Genomic DNA, 13,211 nt, shown 5'->3' on the forward strand with positions numbered 1-13,211 from the left:
GCAGAGACAATCCAGCACTGCTCTCCTCTATCTAGATAGATTACTTACATTACCACCCCTCTCCATCACTACAGTATCTGAGTGCCTCTCCGTCTTTAATGTACCTACCCTCACAACCCCCCAGGGAGACAGCCCAGTGCTATTATCCCCATCCCCGTACAGCTGGGGAGCTGTGGCACAGAGAGGCTAAGTACCTTGCCCAAGGTCATGCAGGAAGTCTTGTCGGGAAGAGCAGGGAATTGAAGTCCCAGGTCAGTGCACTAACTACTGCCCCCTGTTGGTTGCCAAGATGAGAAGAGGGAATGGGATGAGGAAGAAGCTCAAAGGAGATGAGATGGAGGATACAGCCCTCTCCTATCCCACCTCCTTTGGGCAGTCTGTGAAACCCTCCCTTTATTTCAGGGTGCGACTGGCAGATATCTGTCACCCCAACAGCTCTGAGCAAGTTTCTCCCCTCCACCTGGTCCACACAGGGATGGTATCTGCACTAAGTCCTGTCTTCTGAGGGCTTGTCTTCCCTGCAGAGGTACTTGAGTCTCCCGTGCGAATAAAACCCCTTCCCTCCAGCACGCTGGTGCTTTTCACTCATGTTGGCTGGCCTGAGGAAGGAGACAGGGCACAGTTCGAGTTAGCACAACTCAGCAGCTGCTACGGCCGGTGTTCTGCGCAGCTCTATTTTGCAGCATGGCCGCTCACCCTCGTCAGCAGCCCATCCTGGCACAGGGTTGTTGTCCAGTAACACACACGGGCTGGTTTGCAGTGTCAATGGGCTCCCCTAACTGTGTAACCAGGTTGTCTTCCTCCCAGCTCCGTGAGTAGTGGGACAGCCCAGGACGCACTGCCCCCCTGGGGCACTCGCTGTGGCTCTTCCATGCACCCTTCAGGCTCTATCCCCTGCTGAGGCACTGTGGGATAGCCGTCCAGATTTTCCCAGAATGCACCAGTACAGAGGGAGGTGTGGACATGCACGCTTGACAGGCACCTGGTTATGATGGGAACAAAGCTGCTGTGTGGATACTACTCCCTGGTGCTTTGCCTGGCCTATTTTAGTGGTGCATCCTCTCCTCCCCTCCCACCAGGTTTACCCACTCTCGTGTGAACGGCTGCCTGGCCCCGTTCTCATTCGACCAGTACCGGGGTGCCGGCTTTCCCAATGCAGAGCCCCCGGGGGGAGGGCTAATTAAACCGGCCACCCAGCTGAGCTAAAAACCCAATCTGAGATGAGGCATGGAGGTGAAGCCTGATGGGGTAGACGGGCCAGGGAGGTGATGGCAATTTAATGGTTGTCTTGGCAACCAGGGGCCTCATTGTTCACGGTGACTTTACCTCAGTGGGGAGCGACCTCCATCGTGGTCAGCTCCAAGGCTGATCGGAGGGCCAGGAAGGGAATGGAACAGAGCCTGGGTGGGAATGGACAGCCCCAGGGCAAGGCCTCTGTGCAGGTTGGGGGGGAGGGGGGAATTCCTACTCCCCCCCCCGGCCACATATTCATCCCAGGCTGCAGGTATAATGAGCCCTCGGGCCATCGTTTGAAAGGAGAATAATAAAAGTTGGAATAACCTGGAACCAGGCAGGGTCCCAAGACACTGCAGCTACCACTGGCGGCCCAAAGGAACCCACCTCAGTTAGGAGGAAGAGCCATGTGAGGCAGGTAACGTGTGAGTGTGTGTTTGGGGGGGGTTGACATTAAAGTTGCCCTAAGAGACCCTTGCCTAGAAAAAACAGATATCCAATAGATTCAGGAGATGGGGAGTAGGGGGGGGGGCAGCAATGGAGCGCTAGAGCATAGGACGCTTTGTGACAGGGAGGGAGATTTCCCCAAAGCAAAATTATTTTAAGGGCATTGCTAGGAAGAAAAACAACGGAAGGACAAAAGCTTCATTCTTGGTTGCATCCACTGTGACAGCTTCAGGGCCATCTGCAGGGACAGAGCTCAGGACCACCTGCTCCAGAGCCGCATGCCTTCACCGTCTGACCTAAGGGAGCGTTTTCATGAGCAGCACTAAAGGTCGGGTTTTTAACCTCTCTGGGCCTCAAACCATTGGAAGGGGATGTGGCCATGTGCACATACAAGCCTTCTAGCCAGCAGAGGGCAGTGGTGACTCACAGGTGGGGCCTGGTTCCCTGCACTCACACCCCACTGAGATCAGCAAGAGGAAGGGCAGAATTTGGCCCAGGGTGCATAACACAAGAAAGATCTTGGACTCAAAGCACGAGTTTCTACAGCTTGAGCTAAAGAGCCAGGCTTTGTGTCTGGGTACCCCTATCGCGTCTCTGGATTGGTGAGGACACACTAGTGGGTGTCACTAGCACTAAGGAGCGAGGGGACTGGTCTAGGGTGGCCCAACGGGGTAAAATTAGGAGTGATAAGGGGAGACTCAACCAATGAACAGCAGGTGAGGTTTCTGGACATGGGGATGGAGGAAGACTCTGATTAGTTTCCCTGACAAGAAGCAAGATCAATCCCATTATTTGGGAGATTTAGCACTGGACAAAATGCTAGAGAATAGAGTATAAGGTATAATGTGGACCTGGCCAAAGAGAATGGCTAAGATGGCCGACAGCAATAGGCTGGATTCCCTCTCTAACTTCCATGGGTGAAATACGGAGATTTAAGGGTAGAACGGTGTTAGGTTAAACTTCTTCCAGCTCACAGGAGGGCAGAGATAGAGACACGACAGCATCATCAAAGCAGCGCTTCACCTGTTACCAGCCACACGCCCTCAGATTGTTCATCCACCCCCAAACAACCACAGGCCTCATCTTGGTGCTACATCCAAAAAGCCCAGGTATCTCTAGCAGATCTGTCACTCCAAAGATCAGGGATCCAGGTGTGCATGTGTCTCTCACTCCAGCTCTTTATTTAATTCTGCTCCTATCTTCCACACACAAACGTCTGACCCCACACACTGATTCAGCCCCCGCCCCTCTACCCATCCACATGGACAATTAAAGGCGAGGATGGTGACTTTAAATCACTGGTCACTTGTGATATCCCAGGCTACAGCAGAGACAGAAAGCAGCAGGCCAGTGAGACAAGAGCAAGACTAAATCTCTAGATAGGTCTTGTTTAATACCCATTGGGGCCAGTAGGCATCGTACGCCTGGGTCAAGAGACTGTTTTTCTAGGCGAATGTCGTGTGGCTCTTTTGAACCTGAAGCAGTGTAGTTCCCAGAATCCATTATATCAGTAGGGAACTGGCCCAAATTACAAAGAAGGTCTGCGGTGTTGGGATCTGGAGCCCCATTAGTGTGAATCTAACCACCCCTTTGCTCAGTGTGTCCACGCACCCCCGTTCTCTTCTTATTCCATCCATTCTCAGCTGTCACCTCTATGTACCCACCAAGCCTTGATCACCACAGGGCATGCTCCCTCAGCGCCATCCCAGCTTCAGCCCCTTTTAGTGACAAGAACCCCTCAGCTGCACAGCTGCCAGGTCCTTCCAAATTTTAACCGTCCAGAGAGAATCGCAAGTTGGCCGGCAGCTCCCCCTTGTGCCCACAGTGAGAAATGCAAAGCCAGTGACCCCTCTTCACCCTGCCAAGGCGAGAGAGGTGGCATCTAGAGAACAAACCTGAAGCCAAGAAACAAACCTATAACTGGGCAAACTCACTACTGGCTAGAAATTGTCACCCCCATCCAGGAAAATAAAAGGGATAAATATTGCGACAGGATTACAGCACACACGTGTGTGTGCACATGTCCTGGGGGTTTCTCTCTTGCACTTTTCAATAGCAAAAAAAAAAAAAAAAAGTTTTGTGCCAGTGCCCTCTATCTATCCATACAACAGGTACCACACAGGCAGCAGCAGAACAATCTTCCTCTATCCTTCACCAATGCCCCTTGGCTCCGACTACCTCCCGGGGTAAGAGGGGCCATTCAACTCTCTCACCCGTCTACTGAGATGGCTGAGATCTAGACTGAGACCCATCAAACTCGTTTCATAAAAGTTTATCCAAAAAGCCATCAGATGGCAACAGCTTTTTCTCACCATCAGCCTGGCCTGGACTCAAACGAGTGAACGGCTTTGTAGTTTTCTGAGCCACTCCACAATGGGTAAAAATCATAATGCCTCTCAATTCAAACGTGGTGGGCAAGATGTAGTCCCAGCGGACAGTGCACTAGACTGGGACTCAGGAGACCAAAGTTCTATTCCTTGCTTGGCCACTGATCATGGGCATCCCACTTACTCTCTCTGTGCCCATTTTCCCTCCTGCCCTTTGTCGGACTTCTGCACATAGACTAAGCTCCTTGGGGCAGTGGCAGCCTCGTTCGATGTTTCTGTTCAACATCTAGCACAGTGGGGCCTCAACTTCAGTTGGGGCCTCTTTATGCTGCTGGAATATAATTATAAAAGCTGCCTACCGCCCACCTGGGGGGTGGACACCCCTCACTCAAAATTCCAGGATCTGCAGGGAACTTTTCAGTCAAAGTACGTGAGGTTGCAATTTTGTGGCAGGTGAAATAACTAGAGGGCTGCACACTTCATTGCTTCTGTAGGCTCACACCAGGGGCTCCTTGTATTCCTCGATTCCACCCCTCCCCTACCCAATGCTGTGTATCACTCTCCCTTCTCCCTCTATTTCAGGGCCTCCCTGAGACACCTCCAGCTCCTCCCTCATGCCAGGGGCTTTGTGTGACCCCTCATTCCCCCCTTCCCCACAATGCCAGGGTCCCCCAACCCAGAACCCAGATTTCTCAGAGGCTCAGAGAAGCAGCCCTGGGATCTCAGTCTCCCTTAAAGATCTAGGATGGATCCATCCCCACAAGGACCCTGTTTCCCAATCCTCGCTCAGAGGCCAGCTGGAATTTTGGGAGAACCAGCAATGGATAGAATCCATACCAGAATAACCGAGCCCACGAAGCTGCCAATATCCAAAATGGTGGAAAGTTGGCAGGGGCAGCGATCTCATGAGATCCCTGCCACACGGAGCCTAAACATCACTGGGGCAGCTCGGAAGATTTCAGTGCTGGTGAACCCAGATCCTTGCCCTGGGTCAGCCTCTAGCTTGAACCTCGATTCCCAGTCTAAACCTCATGCAGACCTGAAGACCACCTGGCTGGTCCCACTCATCAACTATCTAGCGAGGCTAGCTCCTACCACAGCTCATTTTTCACTCGCTCTGCTCCTCCGCTATGGAGAAACAGGGGATGTTGATCCCCAGGGATGGCAAGGTGGTCCCTTTGCATCCAGAGCTCACTATAAAGGTGCCAAAGGAGGGGAACAAAGGCCAGGGGAGAGATCTAGAAGAACCATGCGAGCATATGACCAAGGGAGCCTCAGGACAGGAGATGCTAATCGGTCATCCAAGCCAGGGATGCTTTTCATTTATTTTAACTCCTGCTCCGTGCCCCCTATAAAGCCACGTGGAACCTGACACCATCAAAGCTGACTGCATATGCCCACTCTTCCCTTATATACACATGCGCTTCCGAGCCTCAGCACGGCAGCCCCGCTCGGGTTACCAAGTGCAGACAGCCAGGATGTGATGAGACACAATCTCTTTTATCTTTGGATTAACGGGTCGTATAAAATGCACGCCTCTCTTGTGATGTTCAGGAAGGGGTGGGGGACAACTTACTAGAACAGCTTATTGCAAAAAACGTGATAGAGATAGAAGGCAGTGGGGAATGTTCAGAGCTGGATCCAGAATTCTCCCCAAACTGGGGGTCTTTAGATCCAGAGTCTTAGAACATAAGAATGGCCAGACTGGGTCAGACCAATGGTCCATCTAGCCCAGCAACCCGTCTCCAACAGTGGCCAGTACCAGAGCTTCAGGTGGAGTGTGCAGAACAGGGCAATTACGGAACGATTGACCCGTCTTCCCCACCCAGCTTCTGGCAGTCAGAGGTTTAGGCTCGCCTTGAGAATGGAGTTGCATCCATCCAGATTTGGCTTCGTCTCTAGATTCCCCTCCTCACCCAGAGTCATCTACTTGGAAGGAGACATGCTCTGCAAGAGAAAGCGAGCACTTCTCTCGCTCAGGCTGAAAGGAGCAAACCCACCAGAGAGGGAAAAATCAGAGCAAAAAACCCCAGATGGTTAAAATGATCACGGCAGCAGGAGCATTTGTGGCCACCAGACTCCCTGTGGTATCATCAAGAGAGACCCCAGGAAGCTCACTGACCCGATACAAAGGGTTGCAGTGGTGTCTGGTGAGGAGCTGAGCAGGTTGACCAAGGAACTGGCCATGGGACACATGACACAGAACAGCCAGCGAGTACTGACTTATTGATCCAGTCATCAGGGCTTCCTCATACCTGTGCTATTGGCAATGGGACATAGCTCACGGGCCATCAGAATTCAGGCAGTCTTGGCTCCATTAGAACCTACCCTAGGTGGCCACCAGATTTCGGGATTCTCTAGCTTCATCAGCAGGGTTTCAGGGCATTGCTCTAGGGTTTCTGCTCCCTCCACCCGTAGCTCTTTTGCCATCGCAGTAACACACAGAGACAGTCTGCACACTACAGATACAGCGGTACAATCGGCACACATGAACTCTGCATGCTGGGAGCACATGGCACAGGCCTGCTGCACCAATCATGTCCACCCCAATAACCACGCTGCAGCCCTATTTGTCCTGGACCACAGGCTACAGCACCTTTTACTGGTCCTGCAGCACCCATGCTAGGAGCCCATTACTCCTGCATCCCAAACCCGCTGCTCTGATCACACACGCTTGTTGCACCCACGCCGGCAGCCCCTGCCACACCCACGCTGCGTGATCTCTTGCGCAGCCGCGCGCCACACTTCTTTCACGCGAGCGCCAGGCTCTTGTTGTGGCTAATCGCCACACGTTTTATACTTGGGCCACCTTCACCGCCACCGAGAATCTTTCAGCCTCCCCTGATCATCACAGCACTGCGGAGCCTGGGAAACACAAGAGGCGATGCCAGGAAACTCCACAGGCAGAGAGCACGGGCGTTTTTAGAGGCAAAGCAGAGACATTATCACAAAGAGGAATCAGAGGGAGGTGAGGAGAGTCAGGTTGGCGGTGACTGGAGCTCACTCCCAGTGGCTGTTCTGTAGGACATGACATGGTAGGTCTCCAACATTCATGGCCACTAGCCAGCGCCCTGGGGCAGATGTCCACAGCCCAGAATCTACCACTACTAGCACCGAGTGCCCCTCATTGAGGCCTAAGCATAAATGAACCAGGAAATCTATTTAAGTGGCTCATTTGCAGGAACCACCACTGCCTCAGCAAGGGGCTCGTGCCAGGTTAGGCCTTGATGGTGGCCAGCTCAGGCCAGGCCAAGCCAAGCTCCCACCTCGCCCTGGTCTTCAAAAGGTTCCACAAACACCTCCCCCCCACGCTTTGCCTGTTTGATTCATTTGTTTTAATCTTCTGACACCCAAAGGTGGCTCCATTCCTGGATGCCCCGTGGAGCTGACTCTTGAGCCTAGGGCACATGGATGGGCACTTGGTTCTGAGAGACCCGAAGCCAGGCTCCCCCATCTCTTCTCCCACTGGCTAAGATCCTAAGATGGAACCCTGAGAGCGCCCCGGATCTAGGCTGTCTTGCTGTGCCCATCACCGTGGCACCGGGGTGCCTGTCCCTTTGACACAGTAGCAACTGCTGCCAAAGGGGACAGCTTGAGGGCAGGATGCGGGGATGCAGCCACTGTGTGTTCGGCCTGTATTTATATCACTGCACTGACTCACCCACTCAAAAAGGGACTTGGACTGTCTAAATGCTTCTAGTTCCTGCAGCGATACCCCAGAAGCCAAGAATAGCCCCATCTCCGTTTGCAGACAGGCCCCTATGCAGACTCTGAATTCACTCTGACAGGGAGGACCACAGCCCTGTTTCCTCCCCTAGGGCTAGGAACATTTTTTGCTGACCCAAGGGAGGAAAGAGACAGTTTAATAAATGAGGGGCACAGATTTGGAGCGGGGCTGAGGGTTTGTTTTCAGACGCAAGTTGAGCGAGCAGAGAGGGCTGTACAAACTGGAATCTTTTCTTGGCTCGGGGTCGTCTCAACTCCCAGCTGCCCCCCACCCCCACCCCGCTTCTCCCTGCGGCTCCAAAAAAGGACCACTCCATGTTACACAATTGGATGTGCTCGGCACCGCTGCAGACATGCACGCCTGTGCTCCCTTTTACTTAACAATACCTTTTTCGGTCATCCAGCTTTTCTCCTCCAGCCTCCTGTTGCCATGAAACTGACAGTCTGGGGAGATTTATAGCCCCTGGCTCCAGCTGCAACTATTCCAGCCAGGGAGAGGAGGGAAAGAAGGGTGGGGGGGATATTTCGGTGAGGGGAAGGAGGGGACTCGTTACCAGTTAGCAGCGGCATCTGGCAGAGGACACTTGTAATTTCAGGTGTAAACTGAAGGATGCTATGGCAATTGGTGTCAGGGAACAGACCGAGAGAGAGAGAGGGAACCGGGGAGGAATGAGAAACCGCTGCAAGTCACCAAAGGATGGAAGAATGTGGGTGTAAAGAGGGGGGCAAAGGCATCCCTAGTGCAATTCCACTGATTTCAATACTATTGCACCAGGCAGGGGGATCTGCCCCATTGCATCTGGATCATTCAGCTGCACAGGAGGAATTCTAGTACTTGCTGGAGAGAAGCTGGAATGCCCATGTGGGTATTTGCATCAAGACACCAGGAACAGCATGTTCCTCGCCATACAAGAGCTGTAAGAGGAGTGTACAGCAGTGGGAGGCAGTTCTGAAGCAGCAGCGCCCGCCAACACCCTCTCAAGCGCTAAGACCCCAGTGGGGAATCTTGTGAAGCAGGAAAGGAACCCTCTGGGGACATCAGAAGCAGCACAACAGGCTGTACATCTGACTCTATATAAACCTTCATGCTTCAGGGCATAAACCAACTAATAGGGGTCAGGAAGGAAGATCTCCCCCCCCGCCCAATGGACAGGTTATTCCATAACTGCCTAGGAAAAGGTATTTGCACCTTCCTCTCGAGTAGCTCATACTGGCCGCTGTTGGAAACAGGATGCCAGACTAGATGGAGCATTAATTTGCTAATGCTATTCCTGTGCTTGGTCTACACTAGCAGAGAAAAGGGGCTGCCAAGGATCGAATAGTTCATGCCACAGAAACAGCATCTAACATCTTCTCCTCCCTCTTAGGGCTACCCAGCAGCAGTCGGCACCAGAGTCAGGGTGCCAGGGCTGCGGTTGTATTTAGGTTTGACCTGTTCAATCAAGTTAGGAGTACAAGAATGGCGAAATGCCTCCAACCCAAGTCTGTGTAATGCAAAGCTCCTGAATCGTCGTCATCAGGGACCCAACCCGGGTCTTAAACCCTGAGCTTCTACGGCCCGAGAGACAAGACCCACATTGGTTAGCCAAAGCGCTATATGTGGCCCAGCCACCACTAGAGGGGGACAGAGTGCCATACTGAGTGGTCGTGGCTAGCACCTGTTCTTATCACTCCTCTAACGAGGGTATGTCTACACTGCAATTGAGCGATGCAGCTCGTGTCTGCATACCCACACTAGCTTCACTCTAACGAACGTGGATAAAAATAGCAGTGAAGATGCAACCGCATGGACACCGATGCGAGTCAGCAATACCAGTACATACCCAGGTTTCTGGGAGGGCTTGTACAGCCCATGCCAGGGTCTGCGCCATCACGTCTTCACCACTATTTTGAGCTATGCTAGCTAGATGAGAGCTAATACAGGTATACCTGGGCAGATCACGCTACCGTCCGCAGGGGAGACGTACCCCGAGGCAAACACAGGTTGCTCTCAGCTCTGCAGCAGGTAGCAATGCCAAGAACACAGAGAAATGGAGATTCCCACCGTAGCCGCTCCGTCACAGTCAGAGCCACCAAGCAACTTGCCCTGCTCCCGCAGAAACACCAGCGCTGACCTCCCAGAGCAGAACATCCACGCGCCTTCTCTGACTCTACCCCAGCTCTCATCCCACACCGGAGCTGAATGACACTGAGAGGCCCAAACCCCATCCTATTGCTCGTGGTGCCCATTACGTCAACCAGAACAGCAAAGGAGAGAGAAGTCCAAGCAATTAATCTATAGCACCAGTATCCTGGTAACAGATCAGCTGACCTTGCAAAACAACCCCCCTCACCCCAGCCTTCTGGGTCGCATCAGACATAGATTGGAAGTATAGGCCCCTTCCAGTTTTGGATCTGATCCAGACACAAACTGCAGAGGGTAGGGGTTCAGCTCTGTGGGTTTTAATTCAAAAACCTCCTTCCTCACCCTACAATTCAAGGGTGCTTAGCACTGGACTGGAAGCTCTGCTTTAGTTCTATTTCCAGGGGAAACCAGCGCAGAACACTCTGATCTGGGCACTAAAACAGGTCCCTGGCACTAGGCAAAGGCCCATGGAGACATTAGGTTTGTCTGACCCCGAATCTCTAACACAGACTGCATGGAGGGGCTACACACCCAGCCTTCCTAACACAGTTCTGCTCGGGATCCCCAGTTTCGGCACGAGTCACAGAGCCAGTCAGGTGCTTAGCGTGTGAACACTTCTCTAGTAGAAAAGGAGTCGGCGCTGCAGGCTCCCTGGGTAACGGGGACGCAGCGTAGTAGGAGGTGATAACCTGCAGTGTCAGGACCTGGTGCCTCTGTGCTCACACACACAGGGATCAGGTTCCAACTCATTGCTCAGCTAGAAAAGCCGACTGTGGAGAAGCTGTAGCATTTCTCCCCTTTCCCCCCAAAGGAGCCAACTTTCTAGTGGCTGCTAGAAGCCCCAGCCTGAAAGGGCTTTGACAAACTCCCCTGACTCAGTCCTTGGGGAACATCTGTTGCACGAGAGGAAATGCTTCCAGGCTCTGATCTCTGGCTCTTTAGAAAAGTTTCGCAGTTTACCTCCAAAGACCAGATCCTCAGCTGGTGTAAATCAGTGCATTAACTGATTGACATCAGCTGAGGATTTGGCCCTAGGCATCCCTCCTGGGAAAGGGAGATGGTCCGAGAAGAGCCACTCCATGTAACCAAGCTAATAGCCAAGCAAATGACCCCCTTTTTCCCAGCTCACACAGCAGGAGCCATATTTTTAAGGACACACGGTTGCAGGACGTGCGGCAGGTCCAGCCAAGCTGCTACCACTGCACAAGAAAAGTGAGCCCTCGCTCAATGCATACGCCAGCCAAGGACGGGGCTCTGAGCCAGCCAGACTAGGGAAGGTTTGGCACATCCCGAACCAGCCACGCACACGTGGCATTGCAGGAGGGAGGTTTACAAACACACCCTGCTCAGGGACAGTGCGTGCATTCCTTTTTGGAACATCAGACAAGGCACAGCTGTGACCTGCCCCTTACTGAGAGGGAGCCCGTGTCAGTGGAGGCTGGGAGTCCTACTTCCCTGGGGTATTGGGAGACTAAATTCATTAATGCTTGGGGAGATTAGTAGCCACTATCCTCCACTAACGTAACTTCCCTCGTATTCCTACTGGGGTGGCTGTTGCTTTTACCAACCCAGATGGATCTATGACCCTTTGAGAGCACACACTGGACAGCCAGGAAGCAGCCTTCAGTGGACATGCTGCCCTTCCCCCCGGGGACAAAACCTCCCACTCCAAGAGCCGGGCACCTAGTGCTATGGATCAGTCCTTCCTGTCTCTAAAGGGAAACGACCCAGGGCTGCATGTGCCAACGGAGACCGGCTCAGCTCTCTCCTCCCTGGGGATGTGGAGTGCTGCAGAGATCTTACCTTTGAATCAGGGACCCAAAGAGCAGGTGCAGCACCTTCTGCATGTTCTCAGTGCAGAGCCAGCTCCAGCGATCCATCAGCAGCAGATGCAGCAGGTCCAGAGCCATGTCTGCCAGGGGCGTCTCAGAACCTGCCGGGAGGTAGGGGGGGCATGTGAGAAAGCTGGCTCGCACCCACGTCGCTTGCTGCATCAGAGTGAGACCACGGCTCTGCAGTCACAGCAGGAACACTGCACTCCTGAGGCACAGATTCCCTTCCTTACAGGACCCCAGTTACCAGCTCTCTAGACTCCGGCACATGCCGAATGCTGCTCCTTGCCTAGGGACATGCCACAACACCCCCACCCCCAGCCAGTTCCCCTGACATCTGCATTTAGTCCCAGCTCCAGCCCGGACACAAGAGCGCTCTCCTCTACAGCACCTGCCTTCCAAAACACCCCTCAGCCTCTCTCACCTCCAATCCAACCCCAAACAGCCCCCTTCTCCTTCCCGCATCCCCCATAATACAGAGTAGACCAGATCTCCAGCTGCTGTCACTCGCTGCCCCACCGACTGCACCCCCAGCTGCGGGTGTGAGGCCGGGGGTGTCGTTTACAATACATGGGTATAGCACCTGGCACAATCGGTGTGGTTTGTAGGAAAGGCCTGGTGACAAATAAAGCCACATCGTATGGTGCATATGGCCAATTCCTTAGTCACGCATTCCCATTCTGAGCGTGAGGAGGCGTTGGCTAAGTGGCTGGGCATCCCCAGTTCCTCCCCAGTGAGGAGAGTGGCAGAACACGAACGTATGATAGGATTAAGGCTCCCAGTCGGTGCCCTTATTGCCTGTCTCCATACAGCCCCTAAGCGGACATGGCACTTTACAAATGCAGAGGAGACACGGACCCTGCAAAGAGCTTGCAAGCAGAATAAGACAAAATCAAAGGGGAGACAAGACATGGGGCAGAGGTTTCCAGGGGAGGGAACCTGGGACGAGGAGAAGAGATTGCTTGGAGGGGTGGGTGCTGAAGGAGGGATTGGAAGGATCTCAGACTCGGAGACAGCCAATAGGACAAAAAAAGCATGAAGACGAGAATGGGGAAAGGAGGCAGAAGGAGAGGTATGGGGATCAGGAGAGGAAACGAGAACAAAGACGTAGGCGGGGGATACCACCGGGTGGGTACTGGTGGGGGTTACAGTAAGAGGGAGGAATCAATGGGGGGAGTTCAGGGATGGCAGCATGGTTGGAACAGGTGGGGAGGAAGCCAATTTCAGCAGCTAGAGTTTGGACTGATTGAGTGTGGAGAGAAGGTGGATGTAGCGGGAGGGTAGCTGGGCTTTTCCCAGGCATGCCCCTCACTGCTCCCAACCTGAGGTTTCCCGGTGGTTTGGCTTTCTGGTTAGCATTGCTGGGCTGCCATCTTGTGGCAGGCTCTGGTCCCAGCATCGACGGTATCCCAGCACAGAATGGAACGGTTCAAAACACCAACACATCAGCAGGGATGTGCCACTGTCAGACCTCGACGGGGTAACCGGGTCTGTTCCTCAGGGTCCTTGGACTCTCTAACC

At 53.3% G+C, this 13,211-nt stretch overlaps 1 protein-coding gene across 2 annotated transcripts in view; it reads right to left on the reverse strand.

The window, feature by feature from the left end:
* SNX19 (sorting nexin 19) overlaps positions 1–13,211 on the reverse strand; it is a 51,257-nt gene that overhangs the window by 21,889 nt on the left and 16,157 nt on the right. For both annotated transcript variants that reach the window (XM_005303910.5, XM_065570438.1), the window contains exon 8: positions 11,662–11,791. In XM_005303910.5, coding sequence (XP_005303967.2) covers positions 11,662–11,791 — 130 coding nt within the window. The remainder of the gene's footprint in view (positions 1–11,661; positions 11,792–13,211) is intronic.

The sequence above is a fragment of the Chrysemys picta genome, chromosome 16 (genome assembly GCF_011386835.1).
Source record: "Chrysemys picta bellii isolate R12L10 chromosome 16, ASM1138683v2, whole genome shotgun sequence".
Lineage (NCBI taxonomy): Eukaryota > Metazoa > Chordata > Testudines > Emydidae > Chrysemys > Chrysemys picta.